Source organism: Apostichopus japonicus, chromosome 10 (assembly GCF_037975245.1).
Source record: "Apostichopus japonicus isolate 1M-3 chromosome 10, ASM3797524v1, whole genome shotgun sequence".
Taxonomy (NCBI): Eukaryota; Metazoa; Echinodermata; class Holothuroidea; order Aspidochirotida; family Stichopodidae; genus Apostichopus; species Apostichopus japonicus.
This window is the reverse complement of record NC_092570.1, coordinates 4,828,281-4,847,324: the sequence shown is the minus strand read 5'-3', so window position 1 is coordinate 4,847,324 and position 19,044 is coordinate 4,828,281. Positions and strand designations below refer to the sequence as shown.

Here is a 19,044-nt window from a genome sequence, read left to right as displayed (position 1 = left end):
TCAGACACCTGTCTGTTCCAGTAATTCTATCCTGCATCTTGCATGGAAGCAAGCATTCCAAGCAATTGTGAGGTCAGATAATGTCAAGAAATGTTTTAAATGGCACAGTACAGTAAGCTGGCTGACATGTATGTTACTGAGAGCATTCATACACTGTCATGATTACAGCAGTCATATGGATTCAGAAATGACAATGATAAATACATAAACTTCCTGCCAAGATATTGTGCACGGCCTGTACTGTACGTGATACAACTGAAAGCAAGCCACAGTAATATACACTGCAACCACATTGCCTTCACCAACTAACAGAACAGAGCAATTACTTAGATGACAGCAAAACTTTAAACATGAGACAGGTTACAAAATGAATGAATTGAAAGAAAACTGACAACATGATTTGCTACTAACAGAATGTACAAAATGATAGATTACAAATTTATGATCTCACCAAATTGTCAGTAACTGCAATGACAGTAACGTGTATATATGTCTCTTACTGTAGGTAGTCTGTAGACAACATGCATCTGTATATAGCTACATTCAACTTGAAAGGCAGAAAGAACCTGGGAGTGGATGACTCAACAAATTCATATGTTTACTTTCAGATGTCAATGATAGGTAGTCACACACAGTAGCTAAGAGTTGCAAGTGTATATATTTAGCATAAAACAGGTTGACCTTTGACCACTTTACATGATGTAAGTACTAGTTTTGGGTGATAAAGACTCACATGTATTGTGTAACATCTTGTTCAAATCTTGAGTAAATAACTATTCATCCCAAATTCCCTTATATGAATTATTACATTTACAAATCCTTTGGACCTTGACTTAGTTACTATCTCCTGATGTCTGACGTATATACACTGAAGACAACAGGGTTCATTAAACCAACATGGAACAAACATCTATGTATATAACACCCAAGTTTTACTAATTAATACAGTACGTACTTTGAAAACCTGTGTTTTCAAATTTGCATTTTGACCTCTGCTGACATTTGACCTCTATAAATAACAAAAACAAGAAGTTATAATGCGTACTAATGGGACATGCATGTTCCAGATGACCAGGGTGCTGCACATACATGCAACATTGCCTTCTTGAATTGAAGTATCTTTTCATAAGAGATCTTTGGAAAATAACTGCAGCAATAAAGCAAAATAATAACACAAATATGTGCTGATGCCTGTTAGTATTATTACAGTTAGGCCTAGGTAAATGTGTCACCATGCAGCCATGTTGAGGCCTCCTCTGGAAAACAGTCCTTCTGCACTGAGCAGGACTACCCTCATTAAAGATGACAATAATAAAAAATAATTTAAAAAAAATAAATGTGGGTCAACATTTTTTCACTTAATTGATTGAACGTATAATAAATGTTACTGTTGTGATTGCAAAAGCTAACCACGTAACTATCATGTTTGTAACACATCCGTTCTTCTGTTGGCCTAGTAATTGGAAGAGTTGCATGGGAAAAGATTTATAATTACGTAGCCTGGACCTTTATTGTTAAATAGATTACCGAGTGCCATCGATGCTTTCCACCTCTCCAGCCCCATGCCATATACTCTGCATGTGCTAATCGCTTGCAACACACCCTGTGTGTTAACTATCATTTAAATCTTCGTAATTCCCACCTGTTTTGCGCGAAAAACTGAGTTGTGAATTGTTAAGCCGTGGTTAATAACGAAATTAAAGCCTTACGTTAAATACAATACCAGTCAAGTCATAATAGGCTAATTAAGTCAGCTACGATGACCTTGGTCAATAAAAAGTAACAATTAATGTTTACATATCTTTCGAAAATCAAAATAAATTAGCAAGCCCGTCGAAAATGTCGTTCACATTGCCTTGCATATAACACTGCATGTCGTCTCAAAATTCCAAATTTGTTAGCCTCTATGCAATACATACGTGAATAGTATCGGCAGCATGTTGTAACTTATGTTCTGTAATTGCAGCAAGTGACTCAATTGCCTTAGAAAACTACACACGAACAAAACCTGATCGAAATTCAAAGTATCTATCAGTAATTTTCTGCATGTGAAGTACCATATCTTTATGCTCTTTTTGCCGCGCAGCCATGTATCCTAAAGTTTACCGTTTAATTCGTTTTCCAACTTGTCGAAATTCAGCACTTTCCTTCCGTAATCAAGGTCTGTAAAACGGGCAAATTGACGAGGTGGGTGGAAATCTCTCCCGTCCGTATGATTTGTACCTTCGAAGCTAAATGGTCTTGGAATGATCAGGAAAACTCCCTGGGATAATAACATCAATGTTTGGTTGTATGATACATGTGTGCAGCTGGTATTGCTATTTTTGTGCAGGTATTGATCATTAATGATATTGAGTGGAGTTGGCGTTAGATGGCATTTAGAAAGATCGGGGGAGCGTGGAGACACAGACACACAGCTCGCGACAGCATGCGACAGCGTAGTTAATTAACAAATTGAAACGATCGCAAATTGTCGGATGCGACAGCGTTGAAACGGAAGCAGACGAGACTTTATATCGGGTTTTACTTTAGTAAGTCACCGCCGTAAACAAAATGTGCGTTCAATCATGGAGGTAATACCTCCATGGTTCAACTCGGTGGAAATTCAGCTTTGGTACTTTGGCTTATACTAGTTTTTCCAATTAGTTTGTAGGTTGCCTAATTAAGTGGCCCTGACGTTTCGATCCTAGCAGGATCATCTTCAGCGGAGGTAGAATGCCAAGTAACAAAAACTTTATATACTGAAGGACAAATACCAACACAGAATACAGACAGGTTATTGAGCAGGGTGAACACAAAAGAGATTGATGTAAGATAATTAGAAGACAAAGGATGGACATTCTCTTACACAGGCTCTTTAGTGGATAAGCAGTTTGCTAAAAGTTTTTGTATAATTTTGATTTTTAGTTTGTTGGTTATGAACTAATAGTTACAATTGAATGTGTAAAGGTTAGATAAGAAATTTCTGTTCAAAAGTGTCTTTATATGTAAACCATGGGCGGCGATCATGGGTCATGGGTGGGGGGTGTAATGTTACCGACCAGGTAATATGTTGTTCAATGTCCAAATAAAGACAGAAATACTTCTATAAAGAATTACAGTAATGTATTGAGAGGTTAACACTCGGAAGGCCAGATCGCAAGAGGCCGATCCTTGAACATACAGGCTATGCACCAAACAGTAATGATGTTGGTGCGCGACATATAAAGTAGCTCTTAAACGTATAGCTTAATAATGTCACATCCCTCCTCTTTTGACAAAGAAGTTGATTCTTCAATAGAAACGAATACTAAAGTTTCCTAACACTAACTTTAAAAATGTTTGGGTCATTTGACAAAACTATCAGGTTCATATACAAGGATGAAAAAATGGTACATAATATCAATATGATATATATATATAATAACAAATTAACACAAAACAATAAGTTTCCAGACACATGCCAAACTATAGGTCCAAAATCTCTCTAGCATGAACTGTGCGGCCAGACCGTGTGACATAAGTCTTGTCCTTATTCATGTGCCTGTTATTGTCTGTTAGTCCATTAGTCACGTTCGAGTGAGTAATCTGTCTTGGTTCTATGTCCTCGGTTTCTTTGTATGATACTCCTTTTTCCCCGGTTTCCTTGAGATGACGTCGGTTACGCCTTAGCGTATGGCCAGTCTCAGTAAGGACTTCATAGGAGCGAGGTTCTTCTGAGCGTTTAATAATGCTGGCTGGTTTCCACAAGCCTGAATTGGGGTCCTTCGCTCGTACTATTTGACCAGAGGTCATTGGTGGTAGTTCTTTTGTACTTCGGTCGAAGTTGGACTTCTGTTGAGTTTGTCGTTCTACCAGCCTTTCATTGATCTTGTCTCGGTCCGGTTGGGTGTTCGGTATCTTGGTCGGTATACTTGATCTGAGCTTCCTATTGAACAAGAGTTCTCCTGGTGATGGTAGATGGTTATCTATAGGAGTTGCACGTAAGCTCAGCATTGCTAGGTGTACATCATATTTTGACTGTCTAGCCTTAGTGATGGTCTGTTTCACTGTCTGCACCTGTCTTTCAATGAACCCATTTGATTGCGGGTAGTGCGGGCTTGATGTGATGTGGTGGAAATTCCATGATTGTGAGAATTCCTTGAAGATATGGCTACTATACTGGGGGCCATTATCACTGATCACTCTCTCTGGGATACCTTGCTCGGAGAAGATGCTTTTCAGTAGGTTGACTATAGTAGGACTCTTCGAATTTCCTTTTGGAATTGTTTTGATTATCGTGTACTTCGAGTAGTAGTCTGCTACTATCAGGTAGTCACATCCATCAAGGGTAAACAGATCCGTGCCAATTATCTGCCACGGTCGAGTCGGAACTTCATGAGATTGAAGTGGTTCAGCAGGTTGAGACTTGCTGTTCTCTAGGCAGATCGGACAGGCTTTCACTAATTCTTCAATGTCCTGGTTTATTCTTGGCCAAAAGACTGCTGTCTTTGCTCGGAGCTGACATTTCACGATACCCTGGTGTGCATCATGTAGTTTAGCAAGAATGTCGTTCCGGCACTGTTTAGGTATGAGGATTCTTTGTCCCTTCATGATTATTCCACCCTCTTCTACTGTCAGTTCATCTCGGTATGACCAGTAGTGACGGATGGGGTGTGGTACTGACCGCTGTTTCTCTGGCCAACCACTTATGATTTGTTCTCTCAGAGCTGTCATTTCTGAGTCCTCATTGGTCGCTTGTTTAAGTTCCATGAGTTTTCCATCTGAGAAGTAAGCGAAACTCATGTTGATTCCAGCAACTGAAATTACATCTTGACCAGGTAGCGGATTCAGTCGTGACATGGCATCTGCCAACAACATTGTTTTCCCTGGCTTGTATGTAATCTTTAATTGATAACCTTGGAGGCGAAGAAGCATCCGCTGTAGTCTCGTTGGTGCAGCCACTAGGTTCTTGAGGTAGATCATCTCGAGAGGCTTATGATCGGATTCAACTATGAATTCCTTCCCATATACGTACATGTGAAACTTCTCACACGCGAAAACAACCGCTAGAAGCTCTCTTTCTATGTTGGCATAGCGCTGTTCCGCATCGGTGAGAGATCTGGAGGCGAAATATATTGGTTTTGCATCTTGCATTAAGACTGCTCCAAGTCCGCTCATGGATGCATCAACTTGAAGAGTTGTCTGCTTTCTAGGATCGAAATATGAGAGCGTCACCTCCCGGCATATGAGCTGTTTGATATGTTCAAATGCATCTTGGTGTGACTGTTGCCATTCAAACTTGGCATCCTTCTTAATCAGATTCCTCAAGTTGGATGTATGTGATGAGAGGTTAGGGATAAAGGGTGAGAGATAGGTGGCGATACCCAGGAACTCCTGTAACTCCTTCTTGGATTCAGGGGCCTGTAGGTGATCAATTGCCTTGATTTTCTCTGGGTCTGGATGGGTTCCATTCGCATCATACAGTAGACCAAAGAAATTAATACTCTCTTTCTTGATCCTGCATTTGTCTCTGTTGAAGACAAGTCCATGCTCTCTAGCCACACGCATTAGGTTATGTAGGTTTCTGTCGTGTTCCTCTTCTGTAGCACCAAATACTGCAACATCGTCGGCTATGCTTGCAGTTCCTTGGCAGTTCTCCAAGATTTGGTCCATCTTTTGTTGAAAGATGTCCTGGCTGATACTGAGACCAAAAGGAAGGCGCTTGAACCTAAAACGTCCGAAAGGGCTGTTAAAGGTTGTTAAGTAACTGGATGGTTCATCGAGAGATATCGACCAGTATCCGTGCTTTGCATCAAGCTTAGAGAAGACTTTTGCTCCAGAAAACTTGTGTGTTATCTCCTCTATTGTCGGTATACGGTGATGAGTCCTTTTGATGACCTTGTTGAGGTCCCTTGGGTCCAAGCAGATTCTCCATCGCCCATTTGGTTTCTGTGTATATGCAAGACTAGAAACCCAGTCAGTCGGTTCCTCGACGGAAGCAATGACATCTAACTTGACCATCTCATCCAGCTCTTTCTTTATCTCTTCCTGGATATGGATTGGACATCTTCTGGCGGGATGAACTACAGGAAGAGCTTCTTTATCGATCACGATATGATAGTCTCCTTTGAACTGACCTATACCTGTAAATCTGTCTGGGTATAGTCTAGTTAAGTCCTCAGTGTCATTGATCGGTGTCCAGTCTTTGACAACCTGTAAGTTACAGTTAACAGTTACTAACTTCATTGTCAGTGATGCTTTAAGTCCAAGTATAACTTGCTTGTCCACATCTACTACATAGAAGTCGATTGGAGCTTTCACTCCGTTGTACTGACATACAATTGTACAGGTACCTAAATGATTAATCTTAGTGCCATTGTATGCTGTGATACATGTCAAACTTTTCTTAGTTGCATTTGGCAGTGGATAACCCTTTGTATCGAGTTTGTCAGGGAACATATTTTGATATGTCCTCAAGGGCAGTATGTTTCCCTCCGCCCCGGTGTCAACTTTTACCTTAAGAGTACAACGTCTAGTCTCATTTGGTAACTTTATTTCAAGTTTTGCAAGTACCTCGTCCCTATCATTTGATTGGGATTGATTGAGATCTATCTGTAATGTGTCAAATTCTAAGTCAGTCGACCTTTGTGACATTTGATCCTGGTCTTGGCTTAATTCATTCACATCACGTTTATCCCAATTTTTGTTCTTTGGTGTCTTACCAAATCTCTTTGATGGTAGTTGGGGTTTTGATTTGGATCGGCATACACGTTTCCAGTGACCGATCTTCCCACATTTGTTACATTTTGTCCCCAAAGCAGGGCATTCCCCATCTTTGTGGTTAAGACCACACCGCCCACATTGTGGTGATCTACTCGCGGTGTTTGGCTTATACCTTCGAACAGCATTAACATTGACACTACTAGAATTTGTAAACTCTTCCATGTGCAATTGAGTAGCTTCATGGGTTCTAGCAATGTCAATGGCATTATCAAGAGTGAGTTTCTCATCCTTACCAAGAAGGGATTCTTGTACCTTCTTGTGTTTCGTACCCAAGATCAGTTGTTCAATCAACTTTTCCTGAAGTGCTTCATTGGTGAATTTACATTTTTTAGCCTGTATCTTGCACCGAGTAACAAAATCATCTGTTGTTTCATGTGATTGTTGCTTATAGTTATGCAAGTGAAAACGATTGAGTCGGAAATTGCTCTTCGGCTCAAAATGTGTCTTGAATTTTCCAAAAACAGTATCCGGTTCTGCCTTTTCTTGGTCAGTTAATTCCCAAGAATTGAAAATTGTAATTCCCTCCTGACCTAACCACAGCAATAAAAATGTGACTTTTTCTTGACCTGTTTTTTTCAACAGAGGGCCGGAGAAAATCAACTTGCAATACTGTTCGAAGTTTTGGAATGCATTTGGGAGATCATTTGACATCCAATCAAACGAAGGTGGTGTTATACCCGACAATTCTCCCATGATTCCAAACGCATGTGTCTGAGTACTCAGTTTGAAAATTTTCACTTGTTTTTTAGTCAACACTTAACCAGAAAATTGTGATTGAAAGAAAATGTATCTTTCCCACACAACATGTGATTAATTACAAACAACTGTAGGCCAGTTGTATTATTGTATCGCCTATCGACTCTTATGTTGTTACTTAATGTTACTAGTCTGGGCCTAATATTTTGCACATCCGGTACCAACAGTGTTGACCAGATTACAAATATTATAATCTCGCCTTGACTTCACACACTAGCTTAGGTTTGTTAGAATACCTGGTAAAATACGAAAGGAAAAATGTTTTGCTTACCACATTGTAAAATCCTTCGCTTAGTAACGATAATGAGTCATAACACGATAAACACCAAAATTTCTTAATGTCCATGTAAAATACACAAGGGCATTGGCCAGTTCCTTTTCCACAGAAAATTTTATAAACAAAGCTTAATATGTCCGTTATATCTTATCAGGGCATTTTCCAGTTCCTGTTGCCAGTGTTGGCTCCACAGAAAATTTAATGAACAAAATCAAATGCTTAGAACGTCCGATTACAACTTGCAGGGCATTAGCCAGTTCCTGATTTACAAAACTCGATATATCAGTACGTCTCCGCTAAAAATTCATCGTCCGCTACGTGTAGTACAGGTAGATTTCCCTTTTCTGGCGATGCTATGCAGGTGTCGTTATGTCCTGGGCCTTGGCTCCGTTCCAAATCAGAAGTTTCACTCAATCTGCACTGGGCCGTTTCAGAAAATAAGTTCCGGTTTCGCGCATGTGCAAACGTTACATCGACTTGGGGAGAAGGTGACCTCCAGCACTAATGTCACTGCTTTTGTCGTTCACGGATTGGCTCAAACCTCGTTGTAACGGTTACACAGTTTATTTTCCAGACTGCATGCGTTCAGTGTAACGAACGCTATCGCCTAGCTGTATTATACGATATACAATACGTATGTTAGGCCAACTGTCTGTTACGATCTCGCCCTCCGATATTGGCAACTCGGTCGTTAAATGTTCAATTTCCAAAGTTATCCTGTCGAAAATCTGGATTTGCGAGGCTCTCAAGCACCGCTGCCACCATGTAATGTTACCGACCAGGTAATATGTTGTTCAATGTCCAAATAAAGACAGAAATACTTCTATAAAGAATTACAGTAATGTATTGAGAGGTTAACACTCGGAAGGCCAGATCGCAAGAGGCCGATCCTTGAACATACAGGCTATGCACCAAACAGTAATGATGTTGGTGCGCGACATATAAAGTAGCTCTTAAACGTATAGCTTAATAATGTCACAGGGGGGGGGGGCGGGGGACATATGTCCCTCGCAATATTTAAGGTGGGGGATATATATATATATATATATATAAATATATATATATATATATATATATATATCTATATTTATATATATATATATATATATATATATTATGATTTTCGAGTTGGTAAGCATTTTGTTTGATCTCTAGAGTAAGGCAAAATATGTCACCAAAAACAGAACTAGTATTGTTCAATACAGGTGTCAAACGTCTACAGTGAAATTACGACCTTCCTTACCGGTTTCGAACCTCGAGACATACAATCAGCTTCCATGGACTAGTTGGTTAGGGTGTCCACGTAAAAAACCGGAGGCCCGGGTTCGAATCCCAGTGGAGGCTGTTTTTTCACTGTTCTGGATTTTCCTTCTCATTACGTTTTCATATACATATATATATATATATATATATATATATATATATATATAATTAGTGAAAACCAGAGAAATAAGATATGACTCATAATTGACAAATAAGGAGTAATTAAGTTTAGAAAATATATTGGATTTTTTGGTCCCCCTGGGACCTTCATCAGCAATACTTGGCAGCCGAATGAAAAGTACAAAATATAACACAATGAAAGTATGACGCTAGATAAGTGTAAGTTGCATTGATGGAATTAAAACCAAATAAACCATGACCATACAGGACAAGGATAAAGGAGTAAAGAACGGATTACATATGCTTGTAGAACTGACCAGGTCCATTCATGCTTCGGATGGCATTGGATTTGAAAATTATAGAGAGTTGTCGATTGAAACAAGTACCCAATTTAATAGAAAGGCATCATTAAGATTTAAATCTGTAGGCCCATAATATGACCAAATAATGTTTTATTGCACTTAAAAGTTAAAGTTTAAAGTTGTAGTATAAAATATTTCACAAACAAATATTGTACCAAAGTTCAGTCTATAAATTACAAAAGAAATGTTTGACTTGAACAGGACTCAAAAGTTTTTGCCTCAAGAGTTATTTAATGTAAACTACTATAAATGGCTTCGACAACTAAGTTTTTTAAGTTCAAGCAGCTTTGCTGAAAAGAAAGTATGGCGTAGTGGAGTGCAACCTCATAATGGAATTCAGTACATGCATTTTTCTCTAAAAAATTTGAAAAGTGAACCAAAGACATCTAAGAAATACTCCATAACATCTGCCTTGTATACTGAGATATAAAAAATAAAAAAAAGGAATATTTGGAATTTTATAGCATACAAAACCTTTTCCATTACCCAACTGCTAGGACTATACAACAAATGTCTTCAGTTTTTTATAAAAGTGAATTGCATAAGTGGTAGTTACAATACTGGCACAATCATAACAAGGCAATTATTTGCCTTAACAGGTGGCATCACTTCACTTTGTAAGAACATGGCACAAGTTTGACCAAATTGGAATTGCGTAATGATGCAATATAAAATACAGAGAGAAACAGTACAATTTGATGAATTGTCCATATCTGACCATTTTCATGTACTAGAAACAGTGGGGCTGTCTTCTATGTCAGCTCTCTGCTAAAAAAGTTTAAATTTAATGTTTTACATTATCTGAAGAAGAAGATAGTAGAATGTTTGAGAACAATAATTAACCATTGATTTTGTGTGCTACATTCTCTGTGTTTTTACACTGTTGGATTTAATATCAGTTAATTGAGAATATGAAATATCATTGATCCCTTTTTCCAACCATTTATGTTTCTCCTTTGGTGCTCTGGTGACCTTTCAAGTTCAAGCTCACATGTTCAACTATCAATTGTATATCCTTTGGTGTTGTTTGACAACATCCTCCAATAATGGTAGCACCTAGGTCAATCCATTTTGGTACAGTGGGGGCAAATTTGGCCATCAAATTATCACCAGTGAATCTAAAAACAGAAAAGAAAAGATGTTCATTATGAGACGGAAAAAGAGTAATGGTTATCTTCATAATTATTCTTAGCTATAAAGGGAATGTTTTCTTATCGTTATAAAACATCTCTTTGACGTAGGTAAATAATGATGGAGGGGATGAACATCTCCTTGAATAAATTAAAATTATCATAAGGCAAGTAGACAGTAAAACAAACTCATGAAATTAATTGTTCTAATTAATTTTTACAATCAGCATAGATACAAGAGAATTGAATGACTAATGCTGAGGTGATCCTCCATGAGATATCCTGTCTACTAAAGTGCACACCTGTGATCTTTGCTAATTAACATTTGTTTTTGAGATCAAGCCCAAGGACTCAATCTCTTCCAAATAGAATTGTTAACAATGTCATTCTTGGTACTTCCTTCCTTATTAATATTTTTTGCCTTATTGTCTTTCCATGGGTGGGTTTGCTTTGAATTCTATTAAATTAATAAATTGATGCACTCTATTGACTTTACTGTTGAAGTTCAAAATTAAATAGTAAATAGTATTAGTAACTAGTATCTTGTCGTCTGCTCCAGAATCTCTTCTGGTGTAGGCTTGTGTCATACTGAAGATGGTTCCTCCAGTCTAGTGTGTAGTTAGACCTTAATTAATGGAATGATCTCAATCCCAACTGATAATTCAATTGATAAAAAAAATTGTATAGTGTTAAATGTTCTCAGTTTCAATAGCATAGAAAACATCACCAGAATTATAAACCTAAGGCATGTTCTGGTTCAGACAATATATAATCCAAGGGAAGACCAAAGTATCTCACAATCCTTGTTGAAAAACTTCAAGGATTTCCTTCCAGTGTTACATTCTGTTTTCTCTGCAGATTAATGATCTGTTCATTATCAAGTAGACCAATGATATTGGTTGCCAGAAAACTTAATCAATTGTCTACAAATATGAAAAATCTATATTTTGGCAACAAAACATGCTATCAGCATTCATAGTTATGTTGGATCAGAGAATTTATAGCACAACGGGACAGAATCAACTTCTGCCATCTGATTATTCCATTACATATGCTTTATATATACACTGGTTTTACACAAACCTTCCCACAGATGTTATGGCTTCTTCTTCATAGATTTCTCCACTGTTGGGATAAGTCACAAACTCAAGAGAATAATCTTTTATTTGTCTCTGAACAGACTCCAGTAGAGGTGTAACATAGAGAGGAGAGCAGCAGTTGATGCCGACATACTTCACTAATCCGTCCTGAACCACCGACTGGACAGCGTCAGAAAATACCTCCCCATGACCTGTATGGTTGCCATCCTACAGTACCAACAAGGAAAGCAAAATCACGGCTTTAAAATTTGTTGGGGGGGGGGGGCAAAGATGATATTTAAAATGGGAAATAGAATATATTGACAGGGTGAAACTTATTGTATTTGTGTTTCCATCTTTGTATCTGTCAAGAAAAGTGATCTGTCAATTTCTTGTAAGAACCAAAAAAAAACATGCTCTTTGTAGATATGATTGGAATACCTCAGAAACAATCCAACTGTAAACGTATTTCAAACATCCGACTTCTTACTTTCTTTCTTGTTTTTGATGCCAATTGCATAAAGTTGGGCAAATGGAAAAGAGAACTTATGAAACCTTCTACCAATAGATCTACTTCCATTCACACAATTCAATCTTTCCTACAATTACAAATTCTTAAGGCTATTTTCAGTTCTATTTACTTTCTTTGCAAATTTTTTAAATGAAAAACTGGGAGACAAGAGCACAAACTGTGATTGATGAAATCCATGGTTTTAGCTCTTGTATGGAAAAACTGAGGGAAACCATTGCTGAAAAAGGCCTTATGGTAATGGGGTACAAGAAAAGCCGATACATACCTTACACTGGAAGGAAATCCATGGCTTTACATTAGGAAATTCTCTCAGCAGTTTTGTCACAATCTCTGCCTCTTTCTGGACAGGAATAGTTTCTAGAGCTAGGAAGTCTATGCCTGCTTCTACGAGAGCTGAAATTCTTGGTCTCTGGAAGTCAATGATCTCCTGTAAGTTAAAAAGGATGACAAGAATGTGAAGAAGCTAAATAAATTTAATAGTTAGGACAAAACTAGTCTAAAATATTAAAGAATATTACTTAAATCTATGCTTACAATACTTGGCAGAAAATAATTTATTTTTCATATTTTTGTCTGGCAGTTTTGAAGGCTCTGAATAAGGTCTCATATAAAATACAAAGGTTCCTTTGTATTGGAAAAATACAAAGGAACCTTTGTATTGAAACTGTTAAACATCTTTAGAATTGCATAGTAATTTGACCATTTTGCATAGTATTTTGCGATGCAAATCCAGATCTAAATTACTCCCTGCTTGGTGATACATTTCTGAGATTAGAACCTACACGTTTGATAGAGACACTTTGTGTAATAAGTTCTACACTGTGATTACAGAATATGAATGTTCTAGTAAATAGGATGTCAACGAAGAGCTTAAAAAATCATTTCATTTCAAAATGAATAGCAACATATTTATCAATACCACATCTTTCTTTTGCAAAATGGAATCTTTAGTAAGCGATATTGTTTGGTCAATTTTATTGATGTTAATAAAAACTGGTGTATCCACTTCCTAGGTGCCCTGTACACTGAACCATTTCTGAGAATGTACAAAAAAGCAATTCACATAGACAAGTACATTATTTTGAGTCTTTTATGAAAGTTACTTTTGATGTAAGTGGCAGTAACGCTTGCTAACTAATCGTATATAATATTCTGGTTTGCTATATAAGTCAGCTACTATGAATGGACATCAATTCTACTAGATATATATACTTTACACTGGAAAAGCAACAACAATGTTGTTCTGTAAAACATTTCTGTTTGATTCCTAGTTTCTTTTTTCCCCTTGGTTTCCTTTATCTCTTTCCTACTGTGTAAAGTGCTTTGAAACGCTGTATTAAGCGCTATATAAGTGTAATTTATTATTATTATTATTATTATTATTATTATGATTAATTTCCACTCAGGTATGACACACAGTATAACAGAGAATTACCCTTTCAGTGACATCTTCAATGTAGTTTCCATGGTATTCTGAATTATTATTAAACTTGACAGCACATGGTCCTAAGGAACCACAAACCATTGGTCTCTTCCTATCTGAAATGTATATAGAAATTTCAGACAGGAGTTAATGATCCTAATGCTACTTAGCATACTTCATCATCTAGTTTGTTAATGGATATATATATATATATTCTTCAACTTTTCTCTGCCACAGGTCTTATTTAAACAGGCAGTTTATTGGGTCTAAAACCAGTCCAAGAAAGTTCAGACACAAAATATTTTTCTCTGCAAAGCATTATGGGACAATTATTGGACAATGGGACAATTATGGGACAATGGTCACACTATCATCCACTATATCAAGTTAAAAATAGCCTTTTGCATTTTTGGAAAGTTGGATATTGCTCAATACTAAAATTCATTTCCATTACAAGGCACTTTATTAGCTTAAAAATATAGCCAAGTTTTGTTTCAATTAATAAGGAGTATTAACACTGAGAACCTCGATAATATCAAATCTGACTTTTGCAGACTTTGAAGAAAATTTATCTACAGTAATTGTAGCTTACAGATGAATTTTCTATAAACATCAAGTGCCAAGTTGTTAGTCCAAGCTAGCTTCCATCCATTCTCAGTGTGGATTCTGAGGGGTGGAGTTCCAGTTGGTCATATAGGATGATATATCCTCTGCCTAAAAAGTTTGCTTTGTAAAAGTTTGTGAAACAAAGTGGTAGAACTGGATTTAAGGAGGGGGGGGGCCGGGGGGGAAGAAGGAAGTCTTCGAATAGTACAGAAAAGAAATAAAAGAAACAAGTATTAAAGAAATAAAAGAAACGGGTACTGCTGTGCATGACTGATATAATTATACTATAATTTGAACTACTGAACTGTTTCCAATATATCTAACATAACTTTCTTTGAGGGAAAAAGAGGTGTGAACAAACCTGCTGTGATAGTTGAATCACTGTCTTCTGCTTTCTTCTGATAATCTTTCCAAAACTCTTCGACACTTTCTTGAGCTAAGTGGACGCTCTTCTGCATCAGTGCCTTGGCCTCTTCTTCAGTTTTGTTGGCATATTTCCAAAAACCAGGAATTGACGCCTTATGAAAGAAACAAAAGAATTAGCACTGTATTTCAATCAACTGTATCACAACAAGAGTTAACACTCCTGACTTAAAGTGTGCATTGTTTGACAAAGCCATAATAAAATTTGAATCAAAAAGCCTACATGTTCCTGTGGTATGTAGTTCCTGTGGTGATGTTATGTCATGCTATGTACAGAACTTTGCAAGATGAGTGTTTCCTTGTACTGGGGTTGCCCAAGAATGGTTATTTAGAATGACTGCATAAATATACACAAACACTTTGCACAGTGGTCGACTATTTTTACATAGCAATTACTTACCTTGAAATTTAAATGGTAATTAGGTATGTCTGTCCATTTTGTTTTTCAACTTCACACATTAACAGTGGCACATGCAGCTAATTCGATCACATTGCTAAATGGCAGTTTATATGAAAAATAGAGGTTAGGGTTATTAGTGCCTTCGTTTCCACAGATTTTAAAATCCCACACAGTTAAAATCCCATAGAGCATGGTGGGTTTTAAAATGCTAAAAACCATGTGGTCATATGCGTTGACTCTGGGTCAAAGAAGATCTTAATAAGCTAGTATATTGCTCTATGACCATTCTGCCATTTACTAACTGTCAGCGAAAGGTATAACAATAACAAACTTCTGTTTTACAGAATTGTGAAAGTAACATGTATTTTGAATGCTTCTTTTTTTCAAGATAGTTCACAATTTAAGGTCATACAGTATTTAAGGAGTTAATTTATGCAATGATCATAAGCAATATGGCCACTTTCATGCTGATGGGATTTTTTGTATTTACATCGTATTTACATAGTGTCAATAGTATTTTATCATTGATAGAGTTATTGCTAAACTCTGTGGTAGATATTCAATGTAAATGTCTATCACAAACAGACAGTATATAGTTTAAGTTTTACTCACTTGGTATGAAACTGTTTGGATGATGTCAGCCCCATGTTCAAGAAAGCTATTAAACAAAATTTAGGGAACAAAATATTAGGTAATACAAAGAATACTGCAAATGTAACCGTAAAGTATATTCCAACTCCTGTTTAGGTTCACATTCATTTCTAAAACATTTATGATGGCTTTTACAGTGTAACATCTACTGCCGTCAAATATATCTGAAAAAAAGCCTACTGTATATTGCTCATTTCTTGCACTGTATTCAAACAGTTATCTAAAAATTTGGCACTTAAGTTACCGTTTTTTCATATCGGATAATCCCAATCTAGTCTAATTTACACAAAAGAATCACAGTTCTTTGTTATCATTAGCTAATGAAAATAATTATCAGCTACTTGCTCCTTTGTTTTATTACAAAAATCATCAATTTTTAGACCACACAGCAAACATAGTAACTAGAGTTTATCTGGTGGAAAACTTTCAACTGCGCAGGAAAATCAACCAGCTACTTTTAAAAACTTACAGGTTGCATAGCAACAGTTCCAATAGAATGATTTTACACTATATTCTGTTTCTGGTTTATGAAGGTCTGTTGTCCATTCACCTGTTAAATACTGCACAGAGCCATAGCTGGGACTTAATAGGTCCAAGAAATTTGTTCAATTTAACAAGAGTTTGAAGTAATGAAAATTTTTTTAAATAGCAATAGATAAAACCAAATCTTACCATCCTACAACTACATCCTACAACCTACATCCTACAACAGGCGGAGTGTATAGCCTAGTGGTTAACGCCGGCGTCTCCCAGTCATGAGATCCCCGGTTCGATTCCCCGCCGACAGCAATGTGTGTCGTCTGGCAAGGGTGTTGTTCAATAACAACTTCCTGACATGGACGTTAAATGAATGTGTGCCGAGAGATTGGCTTCGGTCAGCTTGCCAGTCTATAAGCCTCCACGGCTTCTTTCGCGAGTTCCTGCTTGCGGGAAGATCACATATACATACATACATACATACAACTGTCTATCAGAAATCCAACTGCTGATTCGGCAAGAACACAATAACTCTTAAAAGCAAGACATAATCCTATAATGTGACAGCTTATGACTGCAAAAGTGGAGGAGGGGGAGAGGAAAGAAGCAACATAAATTTATGTTCAATACCTTTTGTGGACCTCTTTTATTGCACCTGGATTGGTAATCAACAATCTTGAGCTCCAGAGAGGGTCTTTCTAAATTTGAGAGGAAAAAAAGATTTTACAAAAAGTTCATCAGAAGGGCACAAATATTTTTGTGGCATGATTGAGGAAATGATGACAGGATTGCTGACATAATAAGTATGAATGTGTGTATTTTAGATCCTTCTGCAAGCAGGAACTTGCAACAATGTAAAATGTAAATGTAAGTGACATAAATTGTAACACTTTACAATGAAGACAAAAACAGTTCATACTGAGATAGCAAAACCAAAAACATTTCAATAGCTTCTTTCTCATTTCATGTAAGCGGCTTTGAGAAATTTTTTGGGTCACCCCATAAATGTGGCTGTGCCCACAATAGGTAACTTCTTAAGTGGCAAGCTGAGGTGTCTTCTGGAAAAGTGTTCTTCAACTTCAACTTTCACTCCAAAATAAAATCCAGGTATAATCTGAAAGTTTGTATTAAATTTTCATGCACCATGTAGTTTTGACGTCATACAAATGAAATTTGGTTGTGAGAAATTGTCTCATGCTTTGGATAAACTATGCATTCATACAGAAAAAGAAAAGCTTTTTCCAGATCATCTGTTAGTAAATGAGGCCACAAATTGTACTTTTCCAAAATGTAGTTTTAAACTTCAAAGACATTTCAAAATTTGCATTTATTTTTTAAATTGTAATGGAAATGCCACTTCACATGATGATGCAAAAGTTTGCCACAAAAATGAATCCCTTCTTCTAGTTTAAATTGTAAACAAGAAGTTGATTATTAGAGCTCTATGCAAAATGTATTAATGTGATAGAATTAATATTTCAAACAAGATACTTACATGAATGTCAAAGCCCAGGTTTTGTATTTCAGAAGAAGCACCTCCATCTAGTACAAGTACATCCATCTACAGCTGAAAAGTTAAAATATCAATTCATGTGTTAGCCCGAATTTAACAGATAAGCCTTATCATAATGTTTGATATGTACCCATCATCCATGGAATTCTTATTAGGAACTTCCATGCTCATCTAATCCTTGACCTAGGTCAGCATCATGGGCCAATTAAGGCCAATCTTGGTTTACATGCACTCTTGCCTGTAGGCTAAAGCTGGTAAAGTGACAATCCACAAACAATGCCACACAATATGGTAGAATACAGTAATTTCACATGTTCCCTGAAATTTTGTACTGTAGTATACACATGTAGCTGCACTGATAGGCACTGTACTAAGTTGCTATATTCATTAGTCAAATTGTAACTACTTTCTAAGTCGCAATTTTAATCTACAAAGCCTTAACGAAACCTGCCAAAATACTTAAAAATATCAATTTTGTATTTTGATATACTTGCAGAATTATTTCACATTTTTAGTGGAATTATACTGTAATTTAACTTCAACGCATGCACGAAGTTAGGGAAAATTCTCCTAGCTTCATGCCGTTTGATTCCTAACCTTACAACATACAAGTATAATTCACTCTAGGCTAGGCCTATTTTGCATCATACTTATAGTTATACTAGGCCTGCTAATAGTACTAGTAGTACTAGCATGTGGCATAGTTCTAAATTAGGCCAACGTTGATAGCAATTGTGGCGAAGCCTAGCCTAACTATAGCTATAACTAGTTATAACTTACTAGTAGTAGTATAACAATTAACACAAATAACAGGCCTTAAACAAGTTAAACATCCTAAGCTTTGGCCTAAACTTAGGTGCGATTTAGGCACGACGTTGGGTGAAACCTCATCTCTGCTATTTACTGGCAATAACCTAGTACGACACCTTCAAGAAACAACGGTCAGTTCTCAACGTCCTGTAATAATACTTCAGAGAAATCAGTAACGCGCGAGAGGGTCTAGAACGCTGAACCAAAATAACACTGTTTACTTCTAGCATGCTCCATAGAAATGTGTCTAGCACAGCAGACGACATTCAAATATTACGCAATGTAGGTAAAAAATTGCCAGAAAACTAATACTGCGAATACTTTTGTTATTATTGTCACTGTTTTTATTTATCCTTCTCTTAATTTTTTTATTATTAAAGAAAAATAATTAGGCGGTGCATTTTTGCCCGAAGTAATAATGAGACTTGCAAAGAGAAAGGAAACCCACAAATATAGAGATTTCCAAAAGAGTAAAACA

At 36.8% G+C, this 19,044-nt stretch overlaps 2 protein-coding genes across 8 annotated transcripts in view; both read right to left on the bottom strand.

Moving 5' to 3' along the window:
- The window catches only part of LOC139975173 (homocysteine S-methyltransferase YbgG-like), a 170,559-nt gene that overhangs the window by 9,671 nt on the left and 141,844 nt on the right, over positions 1-19,044 (bottom strand). Inside the window, exon 2 of one of the 3 annotated variants that reach the window (XM_071982851.1) lies at positions 452-480. Coding sequence is in view for 1 of the 3 variants with exons in the window: in XM_071982849.1 (XP_071838950.1) it covers positions 1,920-1,939 (20 nt within the window). In the remaining 2 variants the exon portion in view is untranslated. Of the gene's footprint in view, positions 1-451; positions 481-1,919; positions 1,955-2,106; positions 2,379-19,044 lie in introns of those variants that run through there. The other 2 variants (XM_071982850.1, XM_071982849.1) reach the window with 2 other exon arrangements.
- Positions 9,263-18,823, bottom strand: LOC139975176 (homocysteine S-methyltransferase YbgG-like). Of its 5 annotated transcripts, none has more exons than XM_071982853.1 (9): positions 18,683-18,823; positions 17,739-17,810; positions 16,874-16,941; positions 15,728-15,773; positions 14,654-14,810; positions 13,699-13,802; positions 12,529-12,690; positions 11,736-11,959; positions 9,263-10,640 (listed from the first exon to the last, which is right to left on the bottom strand). In XM_071982853.1, the coding sequence occupies exons 2-9, from the start codon at positions 17,802-17,804 to the stop codon at positions 10,466-10,468; spliced, it is 1,002 nt and encodes a 333-aa protein (XP_071838954.1). In that variant the 5' UTR covers positions 17,805-17,810; positions 18,683-18,823; the 3' UTR covers positions 9,263-10,465. The 5 variants fall into 5 exon arrangements, with proteins under 5 accessions (XP_071838954.1, XP_071838956.1, XP_071838957.1 ...); XM_071982855.1 differs by having other exon boundaries at positions 18,643-18,724; XM_071982856.1 differs by having other exon boundaries at positions 18,661-18,724.